We start from the raw sequence: 22,612 nt of genomic DNA, 5'->3' as shown, positions 1-22,612 counted from the left end.
CAGCTCGGCTGCTTTTATGCGTCACTCACGATTATGAGCCCACTGCCCATCTGCATCGTCACTAACATTCTAAAAAAAAGCTAACTGGCGGTAGACATTTATAACAACCAGCCACAATGGACCACTTCTGGGTCCTGGGCCAGAACCACGGGTTCAGAGGAACCTTCTGGGCCCAAAGATTCTTTGACCATTAAAGGCAGAGAAGCGACTACTTTCTGCAAACCCAGGCCCTCCCTGGTCTCTGCAGGCTGGGCCAGGCTGACGGCTGCCAGTGGCACGCAGCTCTGCCTCCACAGTGCGCTCTCCGGGGCAGGGCCCTGAATCCCGGCGCCAAGGAGGTGCCACTGAGCCCTTCACGGAACACGTGGATCAAAAATGGAAGAACAGGGAGTTCCCGTTGTGGTTCAGCAATAACGAATCTGATTAGCATCCATGAGGACGCAGGTTCGATCCCTGGCCTCGCTCAGTGGGTTAAGGATCCACCGTTGCTGTGAGCTGTGGTGTAGGTTGTAGACGTGGCTCGGATCTGGTGTTGCTGTGGCCGGCAGGTGCAGCTCTGATTCGAGCCCTAACCTGGGAACTTTCATATGCCGTGGGTGCGGCCCTCAGAAGCCAAAAAAAAAGGAAGAACACTGGTCCCCAAGAGCCTGAGCAGCTGAGCGTGGTGGCCCCTTCCAGAGAGCGAATCCCAACATGACGTCTCCTGGGAAAGGGGTGCTTAGCAGGAGAGCCTCTTGCCTCTCAAGATGTGAGCCAGACAGATTCTAAGGAGCTCTGTATCCAGGAGGCAACCAAGAGGCTCTGCAGCAGGAAACGCCAAGCAGAGATCCCGGCAGGCAGAGCACCGGGGATTTTCAGGGCAGTGAGGCAGCTCTGATTCTATTAACAGCAGACATACATCTGTCCAAACCCAGAGGGCGTACAACGCCCAGAGTGAGCCCCAGCGTAAACTTCGGACTCCGGGTGAGAAGCATGAGTCAGCACAGGTCCACCAACGGTAAGAAACGCAGCACTGCGGACAGGACGCTGACCGTGCAGGAACCTAGGCCTATGGGCAAGGGGACAGGGGAAACCTTTGCCTAATTCTGTCCAATGGGGAGCCCCTAACACTGCTCTAAAAGCAGTCTGTTAAAAACAAAGACCTTGGCCCAGCAGCTCCCTCAGTCCTCCACGAACAAAGGGGCGCCTACGTCCTCCCATCGTGGACCAAAGGAAACTCCCTGGTCAGTAAAGCGAATTCAATGCATCAACCCACAGGCCCGCTCCAAGGACCCTACCTATCCCCCCACCAGCTTCCAAACCCTGTAACCCACCCAGGGCCCCTATTCGTGACACATCTAGAATTTGCCCAGCTGGACCCAACAGGAGGTTGGTAAGGAAAGAAAATGTTCCCTCCCGTCCTTCCTGTCACCCTGCTGCTGCTGTGACCAAGCCTCAAAGCCATCCAGTCCTCCCCAGAGCTGGGGTTCTTCTCAAACAAGAGTCCTCTGGACTTATGGGTCATCTGTGCTTGTGGCGAAGTCAGGACAAGGTGTGCTGCTGGGACATGGCCCCTGTGGGAACCGAGGGACTCCTGCAGAGGCTGTCAGTGAGCAGAAATGCAGCCCCCAAAAGAAGGGGACACGGCAGCTGAGAGGACCCGGCGGCGTGGCTTCCTGTCCCCTGGGGCGCCTCTCAGGCCTGACTGACCTCGCTGGGAAGAGCTCCACGCGCCCCAGGCGGAAACGAGCTCCCCGGGCCGCTTCTGAAGGGGCTGACCCTCTCCAGAAGGGGTCATGGGACGTGGCGTGGCTGTAGGACCAAGAGAACCATAAGCCTTTCCAGCTCCAGGAGAGCACCCTCTAGGCTCCTCCAAAGCTGTTTTCTTTCCTTTCAGTAAAGAAAGACAACCTAGAATTTTCCAGGAACACTCCTGGTAACAGCCAGAGGTTCTGTGCTACGGCACCGTGTTGAACTGGACAGAGTCCAACACGTGCTGCTGCTGAGGGCGGCGCACAGGCACCACGGCCTGAGGCGGCCGGGGCACCGGGCTCGGGAAAAACCTCTGCTCCGTTTCTGTCCCTGAGAAAGTGCTCCGTGCCAGGCGGTGGGCCGACTGCGAAGACAACGCTCACGCTGTCAGGACAGGCCCGGGGCGGGGCGGACAGCCGGGAAGAGCCGGAACTGGTGCTCTGCCCAGAAGGGACAGTCTTCCAGAGCAACACGCGAAGCCACTTCGCACAGACAGGAGTGCCGGGTGCAGGTGTGCCGACGGCTCGGGGTGAGAAGGCCCACTGGCTGGAGGGCCTGGGGGTGCTGTGAAGCCTGATTTGAAAGACGAGGAGCAGCGGCAAGATTGGAGGGGTGGGAGAGGGCAGGAGAGCTTTTCTCAAAAGAAATCTAGGAGCTCCTGCTGCGGTACATGGGTTAAGGACCTGGCTTTGCTGCAGCTGCGGCTCAATTCCTGACCTGGGAAATTCCATAGGCCGTTGGTGTGGCCAAAAATGAAAAAAAACAACAAGAACTCTAACAGGAAAAGACACAGAAAGCTCCCTGGTGTGGTCAGGGAGTGCTAAGCAGCGGCTGGTGAGGGCAGGAGGCAGGAGAGCGGAGAGCCTCCTGCTGCCGTGCCACCAGGGTGCCGATGGGATGCCTATGCTGGGCTTTCAGGCCTGGCTCCCGCAGGGACCCTGGGGGGTTAAGAGAAAAAAAGCGGAGATTGGGAGTTTCCTGGAGGCCGAGCAGTTAGGACTCGGTGCCTTCACTGCTGCAGCCCAGGTTCGATCTCTGGTCTGAGAACTGAGACCCCACATCAAGCCATGACATTAGGCCTCCAAGAAGTGGTCACTCGCCCCCCATGAGCCGAGGAAGAGGGAGGCACTTCTGACGGGGATGGGGTGGAGGGGGCGCCGTCAAGGCCCACAGAGCATGAGGGGAGAGGCGAGCCCAGGATGCCGGCAGGCAGGTGGACAGAGGACCTGAAGCTCAGGACAGGCCGGGGCTGGAGCTGAAATTGGGGAGTGGTCAGTGAGCGGAGGGTGGAGGGAGCCTTGGGAGCGAGTGAGCACCCAAGTGAGAAGAGGCAGAGTGGGTGTCCCGGGCCGGGGAGTGAGGGGCGCGCCGGCACAGAGGGGAGGCACAGGCAGAGCTGGCGAGAGCAGGGGTCAGGGTGAGGCCTGGAGCAGAGCTGCGGAGGTGCCAGAGGCCGATCAAGACACCCAACAGCGGCGATGCCAGGTAGGCCGCTGCGCCCTGGCTCCCCAGCAGAAGCTCTGGCAAGTCAGAGGGATGCCAGGCAGCCAGCCGGCCAAGGGCCGCAGGTACGCCTGGCAGCGGGTGACCCTCAGCCCAGGGGTGAGAGAGGAGGAGACCGAGGGGGTCAGAGGGCACGGAAAGACAGCCTCATCCCGGCAGGAGGTGGGGCTTCGTCCACTTGACAGCTGCAGGTGCATCGCCCCGCGTGTCCTAGTCTCGGTACAAACTCAGACGGGGGACAAACAGCTGAAGAGCCGCCCTCCGACCACCACTGTGCACCACAGACAACCTGCTGAGAGTCCCTCCACGCAGCCTGGCTGGCTCTGCGCAAAGTTCAGGTCAAGCAACAGGCAACAGTGATTTTCCGTCTACACTCAAATCCCGAGGATGCAGGGCCGTGCAGCCACCAGCACTCACTTCTTCCCAGACGGGGAGAGAGGGCGCGGCCTGCCCTTCTAACCCCGCCTGCCCACCCTGAGCGGGATGCCCTCCTGTGGCTCCAGACGAGCACCTCTGTCGCAGCACTGTCTACGCTGTCACACTGTTCCCACAGGAGCCCGGGGGCTTGGGCATTGGTTGGTGCCCACACCTGTATCCACAGCACTGATGGAGCTCACATCGGGCATGAGCAGACCCCACAAGGGGGCAGGCCAGCCCCTCTGGCCACCAGGTCCCACGGCCGTTTCCAGCAGAAGCTGCCCTGCTCAGGGAAATGGCCGAGGGGCCATTCCTGACTTCAAGGGGGCACTGGCCCCAAGGGTCAGCGGCTCTAGGGCGCTCAGAGGCAAGGGGCAACCGTGCGAAGGGCTAAGCCAACAGAGGAGCTCCCCGTGGGGCCAGGAGAGCGTGACGTGGAGAGGCAAGCAGACCAGAGCTGAGCGGGGTGGGGGGACGTGGCCCCAGAGGAGAGAGAGAGCAGGACCCGGCTGCCCCCCCGCTTTCCTTCCACGGCGAAGTGGTGACCCTTCTTTTCCTTGCAGAGCCCGTGTGTGACCAGCAGAGCCTACGAACGTGGGCTAGACGAGCAGAGGGCCTCAGGGCCGGCTCCTTCTGCCACACAAGACTGCCCGCAGCCGGGGCCGGGCCAGCCGGCCCACCGACGGATCTGCTTCCGGAACCAAACTCAGCCTAAAGGAAACCGTTTCTGGCCTTGGAATGCGGAGACGCGTGGGTGAGACGAGTCTGTTGGTCTCTGACCCCCCGTCTCTACATTACTGGCCAACGCACTGGAAGGAAGGCAGCAAGTCCTAAGAGGCTAACGGCAACCCCAAGGCTGGCGTTCTGGAACAGGAACCCTGGAGAGACACCTCCTGGGCCCTGGAACCCACCGCAAGCATCTCTTCCCACTCGCAGTTCGCAAGACGCTAGAAATAATCCCAGAATGATGCAGAGATGCTTCGTGTCCCACGTGGGGGTCAGACCTCGCCCCCTCCTTCAGGAAACACCCTCCGCGTGGCTGACAGAGAGCTCCCGACCCCCGGGGAAGCATGGGCCAGAGCTCTGCTGGCGCCTGGCTTGGGCTGTCTCTGGGCGACTTAGTAAGGGCCGTCCAGGAACAGCTCCCCCTCGCGGAAGAGGGAGAGGACAGCCTGAGGTGGTGGCCCCAGAACCTGGCAGGCCTTGCCCCTCCCCTGCAGGTGGGTAGAGCTGGCAGGCTGGCAGCTGCAGCCTCCATCTCAGGCCTGCCCTGCTCTGTCCCATCTCATTCATTCACAGAACATCCCCAACGGCCGAGTTCCCAGCGAAAGAGAAACCCCAGAGCGATGTGCTTGCTGACTTAGAGGCACCCGGCCTCGGTGGGCCCCTCCACTTCCTCTTCGGGCGCTCCGCTGGGCCGGTGCGCAAGGGACACCCCACCCCCGCGCCCCACGCACACCTTCCTTTGTGCAGACTGTCTCTCCAGCTGCTCCCTACGTGGCCCCTGCCACCAAAGAGAGGCTGACCTGACTACTGCAGAAAGGCGCACACGAAGCCAGCCACGGAGGGCAGAGCAGACAGAGCGCTCGGCCCCTTGTAACAGGAGTGGACACCAAGGCAACCAAAGGGTCACCCTGGCTCGACGTGGGCCCGCCTTTCCCAGCTCCACCGGCCTGGGGCCCGTCTTCTCCTTCCCGTGTCCCTCTCCTGATTTTCATACACACAGGCCCTCTGGTGGAAACAGTTACCGCTACCCCTTCACACTGTCCGAGAGAAATGAAAACCGAAACGGAATTTTTAAAAATGTTGCCAGTGGGAGTTCCCACCATGGCTCAGTGGAAATGAATCTGACTAGTATCCCTGAGGTTGCAGGTTCGATCCCTGGCCTCGCTCCGGGGGTTAAGGATCTCACACTTATGTGAGCTGTGGTGTAGGCCGGCAGCTGTAGCTCCGATCCGATGCCCAGCCGGGGAACCTCCCTGTGCTTCGAGTGAGGGCCTATAGGGACTCCTCCCTTGCTGGGGGTGGGGGAACAGCAACTGAGCAGAATTCAGTCCAGCGGAAGCTGCTAGGACCCAGTCATTCAGCTTCCCAATGTGACGCCAGAGCAAGCCTGCCTTAAATGTTTATGGAATCGTTTATGGAAACTGAAGGTTCGCTAAGGGCCCCCCAGGCAGGGGAGAGGGAAAACGCACCACGTCTCAGGTTACTTCCTGATGCTGCTGCTCACCAAACGGACTCTTTAAAAAAAAAAAAACCGCTTCAGCATTTTGTTTGCCACTAAGCTTGTTAGTTATAACTATACAACAAAAATGTACAAAGAATGACGTTGCAGTTTTTGGTTAGATCTAAGTGAAAGGCATTCATTAATACGGAATCTTTGGATGTGAATACTCCAGAAATTCTAAGCTATCTGACCAGGACAATGGCCTCTGAATATTACGTTTCTCTGGAAGGTACCGGCATGCCTTTGATTAAACTCAGAGCTTTTCGAAATAAGCCTTAATTTTAAAAAACTAAGAGTTCCTGTCATGGCACAGCAGAAATGAACCTGACTAGGAACGATGAGGTTGCAGATTCAATCCCTGGCCTCGCTCAGTGGGTTAAGGATCCGGCGTTGCTGTGGCTGTGGTGTAAGGTCGGCAGCTGTAGCTCCAATTGGACCCCTAGGCTGGGAACCACCATACGCCAGGGGGGCTGCCCTAAAATACAAAAAACAAAAAAACAAACAAAAAATTTAAAAACTATTCAGTATTCAAATTCATTTTAAAAGACCTTTTTTTTTCTGGAAACAAGAAAAAGGAAACAACGCACACTGAAAAATGTGGCCCTGAACAAGGCACCGTAAAAAACAAATGTCCACTCAACTCCGGACGAACTGGTATTTGTGCCTCCTCAACCAACAGTCACTTGCTCCGACTCTGCTACCGACATCTGACAGTTCTCCTGCCCCCACCTCCGCTCCTATAAAGGGGGCTTCTTCCTCTGTACAGGGGGCTGTTGTTTGGGGACCACCAGTGGGCTCTGCTCCATTTACTGCTTCCACAGAGGAGCTGAGCACATCCCACGGTCCCAACCTGCCGGCCGGCCGGCCCAGAGGAGCCCGCCACAGCCGGAGGCTCAGCTTCGGAACTGGGGAAAGGCCACCAGGGCTGGAGGCAGCACACCTGAAAGAGCCCTACAGGAAGGGAGAAAAACTCGGCCTTGAAGCTGATCATCAAACAAAACTGACTGCCCCGGCCCATCACAGGTCATCCGTGAACAAGCAAATATTCTCCATCACTAGTCACTTCTCCAGAAAATGACTGCCCTTTCCCAGAACACAGGACCCTAGAGTCACCGACCCTGTGACTCACTTTACTGCTCAGATACAGGCCTTGTCACTGTGCCAGCTGTGAAAAGCCACTCAGTTATCAGATGGCAAAGGACATGTGAGGATAATGAGCAGACTTACAGATGACTCGAGCGATTGTATTTTCAGAGAGAAGCTCCCAAGAGCAGACCCGACAGGAAGTGGGGTCGCCCATCCCCAGGGGGTTGGGGTTTTTTTGGCCATACCTGCAGCACGCAAAGCTCCCAGGCCGGGGGCTGAATCGGTGCCACGGCAGCAACCCGAGCCACTGCAGTAAAAGTGCCTTCAGCCACTGCACCACCAGGGAACTCTGATCCGCAGAAGTTCTGAATAAGCCAAGTATATCCCCAAGTTCCTGCCACTGAGTTATTGGAAGCAGGCTCCGATGAGGCCTAATGGGATGGCAAGTTCGACTTTCCCTGAAAAGACTGAGTGACGCCTGGCAGATACTGTCCCTCAAACTGAACACAAGAGCCCGGGGCTTGAGTGTCCATGCCCTTCTAAAAATAGAGGTACCACCTCTGGAGCAGCGAAATTCAGGGAGCAGCTGCTCCAATTCACACCAGGCGGCTTTGTGGTAGTAAAGGGGTGAGGGCAGAAAGGAGGTTTCTTACACAGACTCCATTTCCAAGTCATCTTCTTCCTGAGACAGCTGCAGGTAGGGGTTATCTGAAGCAGGACGGAACTTATAGCCCGTTAGAACAAAGAACACCAGCGTGGCCATTTCATCCAGGAGCTGCAAGTTTTAAACACACCCCCCCCCACCACCAAATAAAGGGATTAGAACATTATCATCTTTTTTTTTTTTTGTCTTTTCAGGGCCACACCCTCAGCATATGGAGGTTCCCAGGCTAGGGGTCTAATCGGAGCTGTTGCCTCCGGCCTACGCCAGAGCCACAGCAACACCAGATCCGAGCCTCATCTGTGACCTACACCTCAGCTCATGGCAACGCCGGATCCTTGACCCACTGAGCGAGGCCAGGGATCGAACCCACAACCTCATGGTTCCTAGTCGGATTCGTTTCTGCTGCGCCAGGAGGGGAACTCCTAGAACATTATTCTTTACCAGGCAGTGGAACCAAACAACCTGACCTGACCCCAGCGCCACCCCACCTAACCCACCGCTTGCTGATCAGTCACTCCAACGCCAGAGCTGACTGATGGGCGCATTTTCCTGAGAAGATCTGCCGAAGCCTTAGGCCAGGGGCATCCTGCCCAGGGATGATGTCTGCAATTCCCTGCTGTGACCGGGACCTGCACTGCTGTCTTTTAAGAGCTCATCAGATCCATGCGCACATCTTCCTACGGTGCCTAAGGCAGCAAGTGAGCACGTCTAGCCAAAGTCCCCAGATCATCGGAGGGCTGCCCCGGTAGTTCAACTACAGTCAGCATGTTGCAGAGACTTTATCACTGAAATAAGGATGCCCGGCAAAGAAGTGGGGCGGTCTGGACTCCAAGCTATGCTGAGCCCTAGAACCGAAGGGTGAGGCTGCACTTCCTTTAGCTTTTAATTATCCAGGCGAAATCTTACGCTGCCTGAGGCTTTTCTCTTCAAAGACTTTTAACACTGAAAACTAAAATCAATAACGCAACGACTTCCAGATCTCTCATGTAAGCCAGCAGCTTTTCTGGACAAACAGATAATCTGAACTGTAGACCAGAAGAGACACAAGGTCTTAGTGGCCGCTGCCGGATAGATCTGTAACACCCCCAACAACCTCCAGGACCTCCTCCTCAGACAGGAATGCCCTGGCTCAGGCCCCCGGGAGCGGCATACCTGGTAGAGCCACTTCCACTGGAACGGGACGGCGAGTTTGAGGAGAAAGGCGATGATCCTGGTGAAGTAAATGTAACACACGATCTACAGGAAGGGCAAGGAGACGAGAGAGAAAATCAGCAGGGAGATCACAGCAGCACTTTCGACAAGCCGCTCTCACAAAGGAACGGCAAAAGAGAGAAGACAATTATTTGACGCTGACAGCGCTGATTAATAAACGCAGGCAAGAGGGAGCTGCCCTGCTAGTGACCCTCGAGAGGATTTCTTCCCTTTCTCTAGGTGACCAAGACACTGACTGATGACAGTCGGGTCTCGGGGTGGGGGTGGGGGTGGGGGGTGGAGGGGGGCGGGGACGGACCCAAAACACTTGGCAGTGACGGCTCCTAACTCCTGAGTGACCCCTTCCTCGCCTTGCCCTCATACATGAGCCCTTGATTTCATACCCCCGAGGGCAATATTTTTTTTTATTCCCAGGCTCTAAGAAATGTTTTCCAGCAGTAACACCGAAACAGAGCCACGCGGGAGAAACAGTGACTTCAGTCTCTGCAGCAGATGCTGTCACCACTCGCCATCCACACGCAGAGGCAGTGCCAGCAACACTAAGCACTCCAGTAGGGACGATGTGACGAGGCGCCAGCACGCTGACCTCGAGAGAGTGGACTGCTCGCCGGGACCCTGGCCGGGGCAGACGGGCTTGCAGGGAAAGGGCTATGCAGGGACAGTCAATGCCAAAACCACAGATGTAAGACGACAACTCAGACACTTTCGTGTAGGGTCAAGAAGCAAATTCTGAAAGATCCATACTTTATATATTCCAAGAAATTCTGATCCTAATAATTTGGAGCAAGTCCTGCCTTTGGTGCTAAGCTTACATGGACTTTGCATGTCCATCCCAGTCCTATTTTTATTTACTTATTTTAAAAAATGTTACGGCCACACCCACGGCATGTGGACGTTCCCGGCCAGGGACTGAACCGAGCTGCAGCCACGCAGGATCCTTTCACCCATGGCGGGAACTCGCAGTCCTATTTTCAGAGGTGATCACATTTTTGTAAAATAAAGCAAGTCAAAGAACAGCTAGGTGGAGTTCTCCTGTGGCACAACCGGTTAAGGATCAAGTGCTGTCACTGCAGTGGCTTGGGCTGCCATTGAGCTGAGCACAGGCTCAATGCCCGGCTGGGGAGCTTCCACATGCCATGAGTGCAGCCCAAAACAAGAAAAAGAAATAACTATTGAACTGTTAACCATGATACTTAGGGGAAGAGGAAGGAAAGGGTAAAGGGCAGAAGCTCAGGGTCAAAAAAGGCTTTTGCTACGTTTCTATAATCTTGCATTTTAAAAATATCAACTGCGGGAGTTCCCATCGTAGCTCAGAGGAAACGAATCTGACTGGTATCCATGAGGACAAAAGTTCGATCCGTGGCCTTGCTCAGTGGATTAAAGATCCAGCATTGCCATGAGCTGTGGTGTAGGTTGCAAATGCAGCTCAGATCTCACATTGCTATGGCTGTGGTGTAAGCTGGCGGCTACAGCTTCAATTCGACCCCTAGCCTGGGAACTTCCATATGACTCGGGTGCAGTCCTAAACAGACAAAACAAACAACTGTGTGTTGCTTTCCTGAGGTTTTTTTTTGTTTTTTTTTTTTCTTTAGGGCCACACCCGCTGCTGGCCTACACCACAGCCACAGCCACAGCAACTCAGGATCCCAGGCATGTCTGTGACCCACAGCACAGCTCAAGGCAGCGCTGGATCCTTAACCCACTGAAAGAAGCCAGGGATCGAACCTGCAACCTCAGGGGTCCTAGTTGGATTTGTTTCTGCTGTGCCACGATGGGAACACTGCTTTACTGCGTACTTAAAGCCAAGCTTAAAACAAAAACTTTAGAAGAAGTAACTCGGATGTTTAGGTTTTTTTTTTTTTTTGGTCTTTTGTCTTTTTAGGGCCGCAGCCTCAACATATGGAGGTTCCCAGGCTAGGGGGCGAATCAGAGCTGCAGCTGCCAGCCTAGGCCACAGCCACAGCAATGCTGGATCCAAGCCGAGTCTGCGACCTACACCGCAGCTCACAGCAATACCAGATCCTTAACCCACTGAGCGAGGCCAGGGGTCAACCCCACATCCTCATGGATACTAGTTGGATTCATTAACCACCGAGCCACGATGGGAACCCCTCACATGTTTAATTTCGCAAGACCAGAGCCACCGCTTGGTTTTACCAAACGAAGCCCGCGAAGCTCCAGGGAGCACCCTTGCTGGGCTCTGACCAATTCTTTGGAAGTTCATCTGCTCTATTACTTCAGCCAACCTTATTTACAGACTCAGGAACCGTGTACTCACCAAGACGTAGTAATGTCTGAAAAGCTTCAGCTTTGCTAAGTTGATAGCAGCTAGGGAGAAGAAAAGGACAGAAGGCGATGCTCGTTAACGTCTCTCCTCATTTTTAAAGCCCATCCCTTTCAGGCACCCTCTTGACTATGGGGCCGGCCGGCCGGGTCCGGCTCCAGCACGGACGAGTTCTGCCTGAGGGCACACCCGTGTTTCTGGAAATGCAGCTCTGCGGGGTCTCCCCGATCACCAGGAGCTGAGGGAGCAGCCGGCTGGGGGGTCCTGGGGCTGCACTGTATCAGCCAACCAGTGCAGCTGAGGGCCCTGGGGTCAGAAGCATTAACCAGCCATACTGGGGGTACAGTGACACCACAGAAACGCGCAGACACTACAAATCGGGCCTCCTCCACCCCAAAGCTGTCATTAAAGACTGCAGCTCAGCCCCTGTGGCTGACAGAGCCGCTCCCGCACTGAGACAGTTTCGGGTGGGTCGAGCCCCAGCTGCGGGAGCCTCAGCTCACTGAGGGTGTAAAGTCAATTAACCCACCAATGTGTCCTGCAAATTCCACCAGATTTTCACTAGGTGTCTTGCAACAAAGCCGTTAAAACAGACATCCCTGGCTCTGTCTCACCTTCAAGATTGCTCAAGGTCAGGGAGCCGGGACAGCTAACTTCCTGCCACTGCCAAAGGCCATGAAATATTGATGACCACAGAGGGCAGCCTGGCTCCCTCCCCATCAGCAGTCCTTTCATTCATCATAAACCTTCCCGCAGGAGGCAAATTAATTTTGCTTAATAGCACTTAATTACTGGTTCCCTTTAAGAACGGACTGTGGGTGGTGAAGGATCGACTTTCCTCTGTCTCCTTCCTCTGGCTCATGATGAGTGGGGGGCAGTCGAGCTTAGGATTCCCAAAAGAAACTCCTGGAATCCTAAATTAATCTTCAAGGTGATTATCAACTAATGGTATCTGCAGGAACCGCCTCCAAGGTTCCATGTGGGGCAATGAGGGAAGGTTCAGAAAATGTGAGAAAATCTAATTTCCAAAATTGAGAGGCCCTAACACCCACGGCTGGAGCTGCGATGACCCCAGGCACTCACGCCACCTGCAGAGAAGCTAAACCATGGAGGCGGATCAGCAGAGGCTTTCTTATCTAGCAACCCCTCTGGTGGTCTTGCTAGTTTTTTAAAAAATTATTTTTTAATTTTTCAATAAACTCTAGTTCTCAGTCCGTTTTCATCTCCTCTGACCCCAGGCCAGGCTCCAAGATGCAGCAGAGACCATGGTCTCTGCCCCGGGGCGGCTGCCGTCCCCCCGGGCATGAGGGGCCCTGGGTCACTGGCTATCCACCCACAATGCTTGGCGCACAGTGCCGGGCGGTCTGGGGGACAGGAGGACAAGACCTCAAAACCGAGACGTGCTGGATGACTCGCACATTTGTTTAAACCAGTGTTCCTTTCGCGTTCCTTTTCATGTGCACGTCCCTGCTCCCGCTGGCAGTGGTCAATGAGACGGCCAGGTCCTGCTCCACTCCGCGCCACAAGCCCAGGTGGCCTCAGAGAGCCGGGGCCCTTCCAAACGAGCAAACCACTCTTGAATTTGGATGCTCCATCCTCTCCTTTGTCAATAATTGAGAACAATCAGATCATTTAAACAGTAAAAACACGTTAAAAGTCTCTTCTGAATTTTGCTTGCTGAAATATCCCCTGGCAAACCAACTCTGCCTTGGCTTCAACAAGAGCCATCAGACCAACAGAGAGACGTGGCCGGGCAAGGGGTGGGGGAGGACAGGGTCCCCAAGGAGCCGGCGTCCACACAGAGGCCCAGCAGAGCACGGGAAGAAGGGCAGGGACCAAGGTTCGGAGAGGCCGGCATCACACCTGGGCCTCGGCCAGACCAAGGATGGGGCGAGAAACCCGGTCAGACGGAGACGGCGACCAGCAGCCTCCTCCTCAGGCCGAGGCCCCAGGGGCCTCCGAAGGGCCCGAGGCAGGGCAGGACCTTGATCAAATCCACACTTTAGCACGTCTTCTGGAGAAAGGGTGGGAGAACAAGGGCCCAACTGAGGTCATGACCCTTGAATTTGTGGAGGTTCCTCTGAGAAGGGGCGAGGCATCTGTCCACACAGAGCGGGCAGGGAGCAAGGCGGGCCCCACCCTGGTGGCTGGCAGGGGGAGATGACCTTGAGGACATCGGAGAGAACTCTTCAGGTGAAGCCTGATGGGTCCCCTCCCAGCCACAGAGAAGGGAGTCAGGGGGCAGAGGGAGAGCTGGCTGAGAGAGAGTGGAGGGGCTACGGTCCTGCCCCTCACAGCCCCTGGGATCTGGGTCAGACACTCGGAGTGAGGCAGGCCAGGAAGCGCTCTAAAAATGAGCCTGTCCGCCACATCCAGGCGCCGTGAGGACACTCCAGCAAGGCAGTGATGCCATGCCATCCCAGGGCACGAGCCAGGATGGAGAACAACAGTATTGGGAACAACAGTATTGACTCTACTCTGAAACCCCTAGTCAGGACAGCCAGCATTTCCAGGCAAAAGTAAGACATTTATTGCAAAAGCTCAGCTCCTGGGATCAGGCTCCTGGGTCCCACATGGTGTTCAAGTTACAGCCAAGGCAGCAAAGGCAGGAAGCAAGCTCGCTTACTGTCATAAGAAACAGGAGTGGGTAACAGCACAGGCCCTGCACATCTGAACAGCTTGGGTTAAAATTCCAACTGCGCTGCTTACTGGCTGTGTGACCTCAGATAACTCGCTTAACCTCTCTGAGCCTCAGCTCCTTCATCCGTAAATAAGAATAACACCACCTACCACTAGGGTTGTTGGGGGGATTGATGAAACAGTACCTGGAACACCACCAGCACACAGCAAGCACTGGATCAATGTCTGATGTGACAGTATTAGGATTCCAGCCGATCCCTGAACAACATGGGTTTGAACTGCTCTGGGCCACTCAAACGTGCACTTTTTTCTCAGGGGTCAACATTACGATACTGTGGGGGCCGCGGTTTGCTGACACACAGCTGTGGAACCACAGATACAGAGGAACCGTGATGATGGAGGGTCGACTCTAAGTTACACTTGGACGTTTGACTGTGCAGAGGGCCAGGGCCCCTAACCCTGCCCTGTTCAAGGGCCACCTGTCTGCCTTCTCAGTCCAATGCCAGAAGAGGTGCTGGGGCTGCCACGTCTGGCAGGAACCCAGGCTCTAGTAAGTAAAACAGGACGCAGTGGTGGCCCCGGGATCTCCTGGAAGCAGGGCAGCCACACGCGCACACGCTGGGCGGCCTGAGAGCAGAGGAGGACCCACCCCCAGGCTGCAAGCTCGCCAGCACGAGGCAACGGGCAGTGAGCAGCGGGGCGAAGCCCGGGATCTCAAGCCTCCCTTTTGCTTTTCTTCCAAAGAAGCCTTCCCCGGAGTTACGCACGCTGACAGCCTGTGCTCGCTGGACCTCGGCTGGGCTGGGCTCCCACGGGAGTGAAGGCTCCCCCAGGCTGGGCTGGCTGTTTCTCACCCCGCCATGGGGAACAGCAAATATGGTAAAAGAATGAGCATGGGGAGAGCAGACGTACTTCGGATGGGAGCCAGGAGACCTGAACTCCGGTCCCTGCACCACTGCAACTCCGGGTGCCTGCGCCTGGCCTGCCTGCCGCTGCCTCTCTGGGGGGCCCTGGTCTCCTTCAGAGGAGAATTTCTTCACGGCAAATGCTTCCTAACCTGGCTGAGCACTGGAATCACCCCGAGAGCGTTCCTGAAGGACGGACGCCCCGGCGGCCTGACCCTGGAACCGAGCCCGGCTGTGAGGCTCGGAGCAGCCTCCCCGGGACGGGAGGGCAGGGGTTGGGGGCAGGCCCAGCTGCTTCGGGCGTGGCTACAGGCTGCCTCGGTGTGGCTTCCCTTTCCTCCCCTCACTCTCAGGCCCGTGGCCAGGACTCCGGGCTTTGGCAAGTGCTTCTTCCCACGAGACCTGAGCAAGTGCCCCCCGAGGCAGGAAGCGCCGGCCGGGGCCCTGCTTCTGACCGGTCAGCTCCGCCGCAGGAGCCGAGGAGCACAGGCACCCACCTGGAGGCAGCGTCATGCCTTCTGCACATCTTCCCCTTCCCGCTTGCAGCCAAAGAGTAACCAAGCGGGCCGTCAAAGAGCCCCTTCCCCGGGCCCCGGTCTTCCCTGGATGGTCCTGGAACTGTGACAACAATAAAAACCGCAGAGCTGGGTGTCCCATCTCCTGAGCAGTAACGGTGCGCCAGGCCCCCATCCCGCGCCGTCTCGTGAACGCCTCCCAGGAGCCTCTGAGGGCAGGGGCGCTGTGACCACCGCCTGACGGACGGAGGACTTGGGCCCGGAGAAGTTTAGGAGGTGACCAAGGGCACCCAGCTTGCAGGGGGGGAAGCCAGTGCTCCACCCCAAGTCCCTCCCTCCAAGCACCAAGCTTCTAAGGCCCACCCTGGGTGGCAATCTGGAACCCTGTAACCCACTGACAGCTCAGGGATGGGCTCGCAGCCCAGAATGCCAGGCAATGCCCGGGAGCCGCCGGCCAGCCTGAGGACTGAATGCCAGGTGATCTATGGGAGGCACGAAAGCAAAGCCCCACGACAACCACTTAAAGGGTAAAACGTCCCCAAACAATCCTTCCCCAGCACAAGGAAAGCCTCGAGGCTTAAAAACATGCGCACCGCCCATCATCTTTCTCTCCTGCGTCCTCCCCGCCACGCTTCAGAGGGAATTCTGAGTCCAACACCAAAGTGAAAGAACCGAGTGTGATGGCGAAGCCTGGGCGGCATGAGAATCGCTCTGACTCACCCTCCAGTCACCCCTTCCCACCACCTGCTTCAGCTCTGGGCCCCAAGCTCACACTGCACAGGACCCACGCGGGCGGCCTGGCTTCTGGGCCTCTGCTTGGTCCCGAGTGGGGGAAGCTGCCCGTGTCCTGCACAGAACCCAATAGCTAAGGGCCGTGCACCTCACTGCGGGCAACACTTTACCTGAGATGACTAATAAAAAGTAGCAAAGAAAGAAAGAAAAATGGCCCAAGGGAGTGGCTGCTGACCATCCCACGTGAGGAAAATAACTGCAAGGGATTTTCACTGTCAGGTCAAGCCAGGGTCTCTGCCTCCGGCCTCCCTTTTGCTCCAGAACTACGCCCAAGGCCTGCTAGATGAGGGGCCAGGGCCACGCTCGTCTCTGACTCCACTCCTGCCAGCCCCTCCTGTCTGTCTCTTTTTTGTTTGTTTGTTTTTTGTCTTTTTGCCTTTTCTAGGGCTGCTCCTGCAGCATATGGAGATTCTCAGCCGTCGCCACGGGCCTACGCCAGAGCCACAGCAACGCGGGATCCGAGCCGTGTCTGCGACCTACACCACAGCTCACGGCAACGCTGGATCCTTAACCCACTGAGCAAGGCCAGGGATCAAACCCGCAACCTTTGCTGTTGGCTGAGGATTATATTAACTCCCTGGTTACTTGATTATTTCACACTGTTGATCAGAAGCTGTGATTAGACTGATGACACTGAAGGAATCTGGGGTGACCTGCCGAGGATAAGTAATGAAAAGAGCTTTTGGTGATTGAAAGAATTAAAAATCACTGTATTAAGCCAGTCTAACAAAATACACTTTTTTCTCTCATTCTCTCTTCATGACAGTCCACGGCGCTATGGTTTCCATGCTTCCGAGGGTCACGGACCTGCCTGAAGATCTGCTGAAGGCCACAGACCCCTGCCCTGCCTCGTAGGCTGGCGCCACCCCCTGGGGTGAGGCCCTTGCGGATGCCTTGGCGAGAACATCGACTCAGGGCCCGCCCCACACTCGTTGGAGGTGGCCTGCGCCCAGGACAGAATTCTCTGAGGGCCTGTCACAGGCCCCCTCACCTCACGCCATCGGCCTCGTGCGCCAGGGACGCTCTGCACAGGTGACAGGCCTACCGCCAGGCATGGTGGGTTCCAATACAACTTGATTTACAAAAACGGGCCGGGGATGTTTCTCTTCCTCTCTCATCAGTGGGTTTTTCATGAGGCCTGTTTATATGAATGTACCCAAATAACACAATTTGTTTTTTTTTAACCATGAGTTGCCTAGAACGGACACCTTAGAGTCGTAAGAATATGGCCAAGAAAGTCTGAAGTGGGCTCGGCAGGCGCAGGAGAAAAGAACCAGGCAGCCCCGCGCTCCCGCTCATCGTGACCGCCAGGCTCAGGAAGCCTGGCCCGAACACACGCCTCTCAAGCTTTCAGTCTCAGGACCCCTTCACACTTTTAAAAATTACTGAGCACCCCAAAGAGCTTTCGTTAGCGTGGGTAGCGTCTATCCGTATTTACCGTATTAGAAATTGAAATAAATTTCCGGAGTGCCCACTGCGGTGTAGCGCGTTAAAAACCCAACACGTGTCTATACGGATGTGGGTGCTGCAGTCACACCGAGGGGGCGCTGTCCCCAAGTTCTCCGCAGGGCAGACTTTAACCATGGGGACATCACTGCCCTGACTCTGGAAATGTCACGGGCGCAACCATTTCTTTTTGGCTTTTTTAGGGCCACACCTGAGGTATGTGGAACTTCCCAGGCTAGGGGTGAAACTGGAGCTACAGCTGCTGGTCTATACCACAGCCACAGCAATGGGATCTGAGCCATGTCTGTGACCTACACCACAGCTCACAGCAACGCCAGATCCTTAACCCACTGGGCGAGGCTGGGGATCAAACCCACATCCTCACAGACACTAGTCGGGTTCATTAACCGACTGAGCCATGACGGGAACTCCCGTTTTTCAAAGTACAGAGTGAGATGTGCATTTGCGGATTAGCTCAGAAGCCTCCCACAGCCTAAATCAGCTCAATGAAAGACTATCAGTCAAGAAGGCACTCCTATTCTAATCCCCTCTGTCTCCTTTTCAAAGGGCTTGTGCTACCTACCGACAAGAAACGGGGGCTTTCCTAGTGGTATGTCCCCCCACAATGGCAAATGAAAGCCCTCTGTGCCCGCGTGACCTCTGGCTCTCACGCTGGCTCCCTGCTGAAGAGGTCCTAGGCTGTCACCTGGTGGAAAAAACAAGACACTGCGTGTGCCCCAGCATTCCTGTTCCATAGGGGTCAGGGTTCTCTCTACTACAGACGGTGAGGGACAACTGTGACCCCCCCCCCAGGGCTGCACCTGCTGGGGTAGACAGAACACCTTACTGAGACCCTTAGCCACGGCTCGACTTCCCGTGGAATAAATGGTCACGGAGACAGGTAACTCCCCCAGTCACCCCAAGGCCTCTAAAACAAGGCAGAGACGGCAGAGGAGTCAGAGGAGCAGAAGGCTGGAGAAGGGGGGTGGGAGTGCCGAGAAAGGACCTGAGGACTTCACATGGGGACCCGGGGCGGGGGCGGGGGGGGGGGAGGGTAAAGCCAAGAAGAAAAGCACAGATAAAAAGTATCAGCTAGGAACATTTAGACACTACCAGCCATAGAGGCAGCAAAATGCACCCAGAATTACTGAAGATGGAAAAGTGAAAATCAATCATCTCAATACACTAAGCTAAGAGACAGAACTATGCATTAAGTTACAGAACTAATGAAATCAACCTTTAAAATAATGTGCATAGAAGGAAAAAACAAAAAAAAAAAGACAAGAATATGCCCCCCAAATAAGTACTTCCAGAAGGTGAGGTTTTGTTTTTTCTGTTTTTTTGTCGTTTTTTGCCTTTTTAGGGCCGCACCTGCGGCATATGGAGGTACCCAGGTTAGGGGTCTAATCGGAGCTACAGCTGCCGGCCTACACCACAGCCACAGCAACGTGGGATCTGAGCCAAGTCTGCGACCTACACCACAGCTCACAGCAACCCCAGATCCTTAACCCACTGATCAAGGCCAGGAATCAAACCCAAAACCTCATGGTTACTAGCTGGGTTTGTTAACCACTGGGCCACTGAGTTTGTTAACTCACCAGAAGGTGAGTTTCTATTTTCTACTTTGGCATTCTCTGTTGGCGGCAGGGTGCTAAATTATGAAGATTCTAATTTGTGTTTTATTTCGTACAGCTTCTCTTTCCCCCACTCCAAGAAGGCAGAAGGGCTCTCTGAGATGCGTGGTTCAGAGGAAGGCCATGTAGCTGACTGAAAAGCAGATTTCTGTAGGCAATGCACCCGCTTGAGCTCCATGAAAAGAATTTACCCCAGAGGGCATTCCAGAAGGGGACCAGGGGATCCAGGGCCTCTGAAGGGAGAGAGAATAAAGCATAAAAGAGCGATTTCCCAGGACTGGAACCAAAGTGAGCTGGCACACTCTATAAGCAAGAAGCCGGGCGGGCCGCGGGAGACCGGGATCTGAGCGCCGCCTGGGGCTCCCAGCCAGCGTGACCCTCACACACCAGGCTGCTCACAGCAAGGACCCAGACAGCAGGACTCCGGACAGAAACTACTGTGGCCAAAATGCAGACACGTCCCCCCCGGTACTGTGCTCTCAGTAAGAACCCCGGGATCGTGCCTGATACGGGTAAAGCCTTGAAGTCAGGTTTAATTCAACTTAAAGAAAATAAAGTGAGGAGTTCCTGTTGCGGCGCAGCAGAAACAAATCTCACTAGTATCTCTGAGGACACAGGTTCGATCCCTGGCCTCGTTCAGTGGATTAAGGACCTGGCATTGCTGTGAGCTATGGCGTAGGTTGCAGATGCGGCTCGGATCCTGCATTGCTGTGGCTGTGGTGTAGGCCGGCAGCTGTATCTCAGATATGACCCCTAGCCTGGGGACCTCCATATGCCACAGGTGCAGCCCTAAGGAAAAGAAAAAAAAAAAAAAAAGAAAGAAAGAAAACGAAAAGAATGTGCTATTAATTGTATTGAAAGCATGGAGCAAGATTTGTACCTACTATCTATTTTCCAAGTTTTCCAGAATGAATCCACATTACTTTTATAATCAGAAAACAGGTCAGCAACAACACTGCATTTAACAAAAACAAATGAAGACTCTGCCCTAAAGAACGTTACTACCAGCACAGGGGGTATGACTTCACGGGTCCAGAGGCAGCTGGGACCTTTGAGAGAACACAGCTCCTCAAGCCTGGGGTCTGACCTCCGTGCTTGGGCCACGGCAGCCTGCAGCCGTGGACCGTATTCAAACAGGCTCAGAAACACACAGAACGTTTTCTCTGTGGAGTCTTCTCGACTCAGGAGGCACGGATGGAAAATCAAGAAGATGCAAAAGAGTTAGAATGGCACAACTATTTTAAAAAGCCAGAGCGTTTTATAGGTTCTTTCTGGCACCGGTCTCTTTTTAAATTAATCCCGACACATCTATTTTGACAGCATGTTAAATCAGCAGGAAGGGATGCCTGACACACAGCCATCCCCGATCCATTCTACCTCCTGTTCTCACCGGGAAGTGTTAGCTGGTCCTTCCAAGACGAGCTTTTCTCCTCCTGACTCAGTTTCAGGAAGGTGAAGGTCACAGTCACGAGTGGAAATGCCACGAATCACCTCGGCGAGCAGCCACCCCCAAGCCTCTTGCACAGCTGGTGTCAGGAAGGCTCACCGCCTGCCTCACTGCCACCAGCCCCTCTTACCAAGCCCCTAGGGCTCCCCCAACCTGCCTCCCAGGAACACAGCACCTTGAGCCCGGCCTCCCTCCTCCACCTCAGCAGGGCCCAGGCACGTGGCTTTAGGAGAGACTGAAGCTACAAAGCAGCACAAAGGAACTTGCCTTTTCCATCTGTTGCCGATGCTTCTTGTAAATGCCTGATTGACCTAAAAATGAACATGTGGAAAACAAAAGGTTAGCTGACAAGTTTGCATTCCTGTTTCCAGTGGTGGTAACTTGAGGCCTTGACTTCTTCCAATGTAGACCTAATAGGTCGGACTAGATGATTTTAGAGCCCTCTCCCCAAACAGCCGGATCCCTGAGAGTCAATACTTCCGCACGTCTGCCGTTCAAGCCTGAAGGTCAAAGACGCCCTCTGCTGGCTGGAAAAAGCCTGGCAGGGCCTGGGTGTGTCTTTTTCCACCTAACCCCTCAGTCCCACAGCCTTATCCCCAGGCCAACACAACTGAGACAATGGAGCCTCATCGAGCCCACCTGCTACGTGGGGAGAAAGGACCCTGTACGAAGGTCACAGGCTGACCTCTGAAGTCGAGGTCTAGGAGCTGCGCACACAAGGCTTCAGGCAAACTCAGTGTTTCACTGACGGGGGACTTATAACTTTACTGACAAAATGCCAGCCTCCAGGGAGGCCTCTCCAGCTGTGAGGTGCTGGTAACTAACTGCCATCACCACAGTTCGGACTAGGGAACGTGAACATGATTAAAGAAGCTGTAGACCGTAGTTCTAGGCAGAGTTCAAAGGCAGAGAAGGAAGGACTGCCTGAGGTGTGGTGGGGGGTGGGGTGGGCACAACAGACACGGTGCAGGTGCAGGGGGCGGAGGACCGGGGTCACACAGGCACAGCTGTCCACTCTCTACGGGACTCCTGAGTCATTTCTCCTGGAACCTGCATTGTCTGCCCACCTGTGAGAACTGAAGGGAGCAACATGTGAAAAGCAGCACAAAGCTGGCTGAATCCGAATGCTTAAAATTTTTTCCATTATTATTTTTTATCTTTTTTTGGGGGGGGGGGGCATACTTGCAGCATATGAAAATTCCCAGCCCAGGGGTCAAATTGGAGATGCCAGCCTACACCACAGCCAGGGCCATGCAGGATCCTTAACCGACTGAGCGAGGCCAGGGATCGAACTCATATCCTCATGGACACTAGTCAGGTTCGTCATCGCTGAGCCATGACGGGAACTCCTCAGTGTTATTTATTTATGTCTGGCCATGCCCACAGCAGGTGGAGGTTCCCGGGGTCAGGGACTGAACCCACACCGCAGGTGAAACCAGAACCACAGCAGTGACAATGCCAGATCCTTAACCCACTCAGCCACGAGGAAATTAGTTCTTGAGTTTTCTCATTTTACGCAATTTTCAGAATATTTACCTCTGAGAATGCTGCTGATGGGGGTTAGAATAAGAAATGGCAGGTAAGGACCCCTGGCGCTCCACGGTCCCTCCGGGGACTATTCCGGGGCAGGATAGGGGAGGTTTAGAGACTGAAGGGACTCGAGCCCTCTCCTCTGTGCTGCTGCTGAACTGCGACATGCACACGAGCGGCGCACAAAAGAGTTGGATTAAGAGTGGCTCCAACTGGCTGGAGTAAGAATTCGGCTCCACTGGCGCCACGTTCTAAGTACTTAGAATAACGGAACAGTCCGACACACGCCCGAGCTGAAGACTATTAATCCACTGCGCAGGGCATGGTGACGCGGACACCTCCTTCTGAGAGAAGGCAGTAAATCCGCGTTTTTAAACTTTATTCCAAAGAACGGATTGCTTTCAAGCAGCCATCAAACTAGATCACTACGAGGGTGCTTGATCTCTGTCAGCCCGTCTTCCTCCACTGAAGCGAGAGCTTCCTTCACTTTGATGAGACCTAAGGAGGATATTCTTCTCCAGCCACTGACCTGGCACGAACACCAGTCTACACTCAGAGCGCCACTTGGTTTATATGCAA

The 22,612-nt window shown here is 55.1% G+C and overlaps 1 protein-coding gene across 3 annotated transcripts in view; it reads right to left on the bottom strand.

Annotated features, from left to right (window-relative positions):
• GPR107 (G protein-coupled receptor 107) overlaps positions 1-22,612 on the bottom strand; it is a 62,915-nt gene that overhangs the window by 1,006 nt on the left and 39,297 nt on the right. Inside the window, exons 14-18 of one of the 3 annotated variants that reach the window (XM_047768683.1) lie at positions 20,771-20,814; positions 11,119-11,168; positions 8,781-8,864; positions 7,618-7,739; positions 5,847-5,891 (exon numbers count right to left, since the gene is read on the bottom strand). In XM_047768683.1, coding sequence (XP_047624639.1) covers positions 5,858-5,891; positions 7,618-7,739; positions 8,781-8,864; positions 11,119-11,168; positions 20,771-20,814 — 334 coding nt within the window. In that variant the 3' untranslated portion in view covers positions 5,847-5,857. The remainder of the gene's footprint in view (positions 1-5,846; positions 5,892-7,617; positions 7,740-8,780; positions 8,865-11,118; positions 11,169-20,770; positions 20,815-22,612) is intronic. The other 2 variants (XM_047768682.1, XM_047768680.1) reach the window with 2 other exon arrangements.

The sequence above is a fragment of the Phacochoerus africanus genome, chromosome 2, assembly GCF_016906955.1.
Source record: "Phacochoerus africanus isolate WHEZ1 chromosome 2, ROS_Pafr_v1, whole genome shotgun sequence".
Taxonomy (NCBI): Eukaryota; Metazoa; Chordata; class Mammalia; order Artiodactyla; family Suidae; genus Phacochoerus; species Phacochoerus africanus.
The sequence above is the reverse complement of the archived record's forward strand: the minus strand, read 5'-3'. Positions and strand labels throughout refer to the sequence as shown.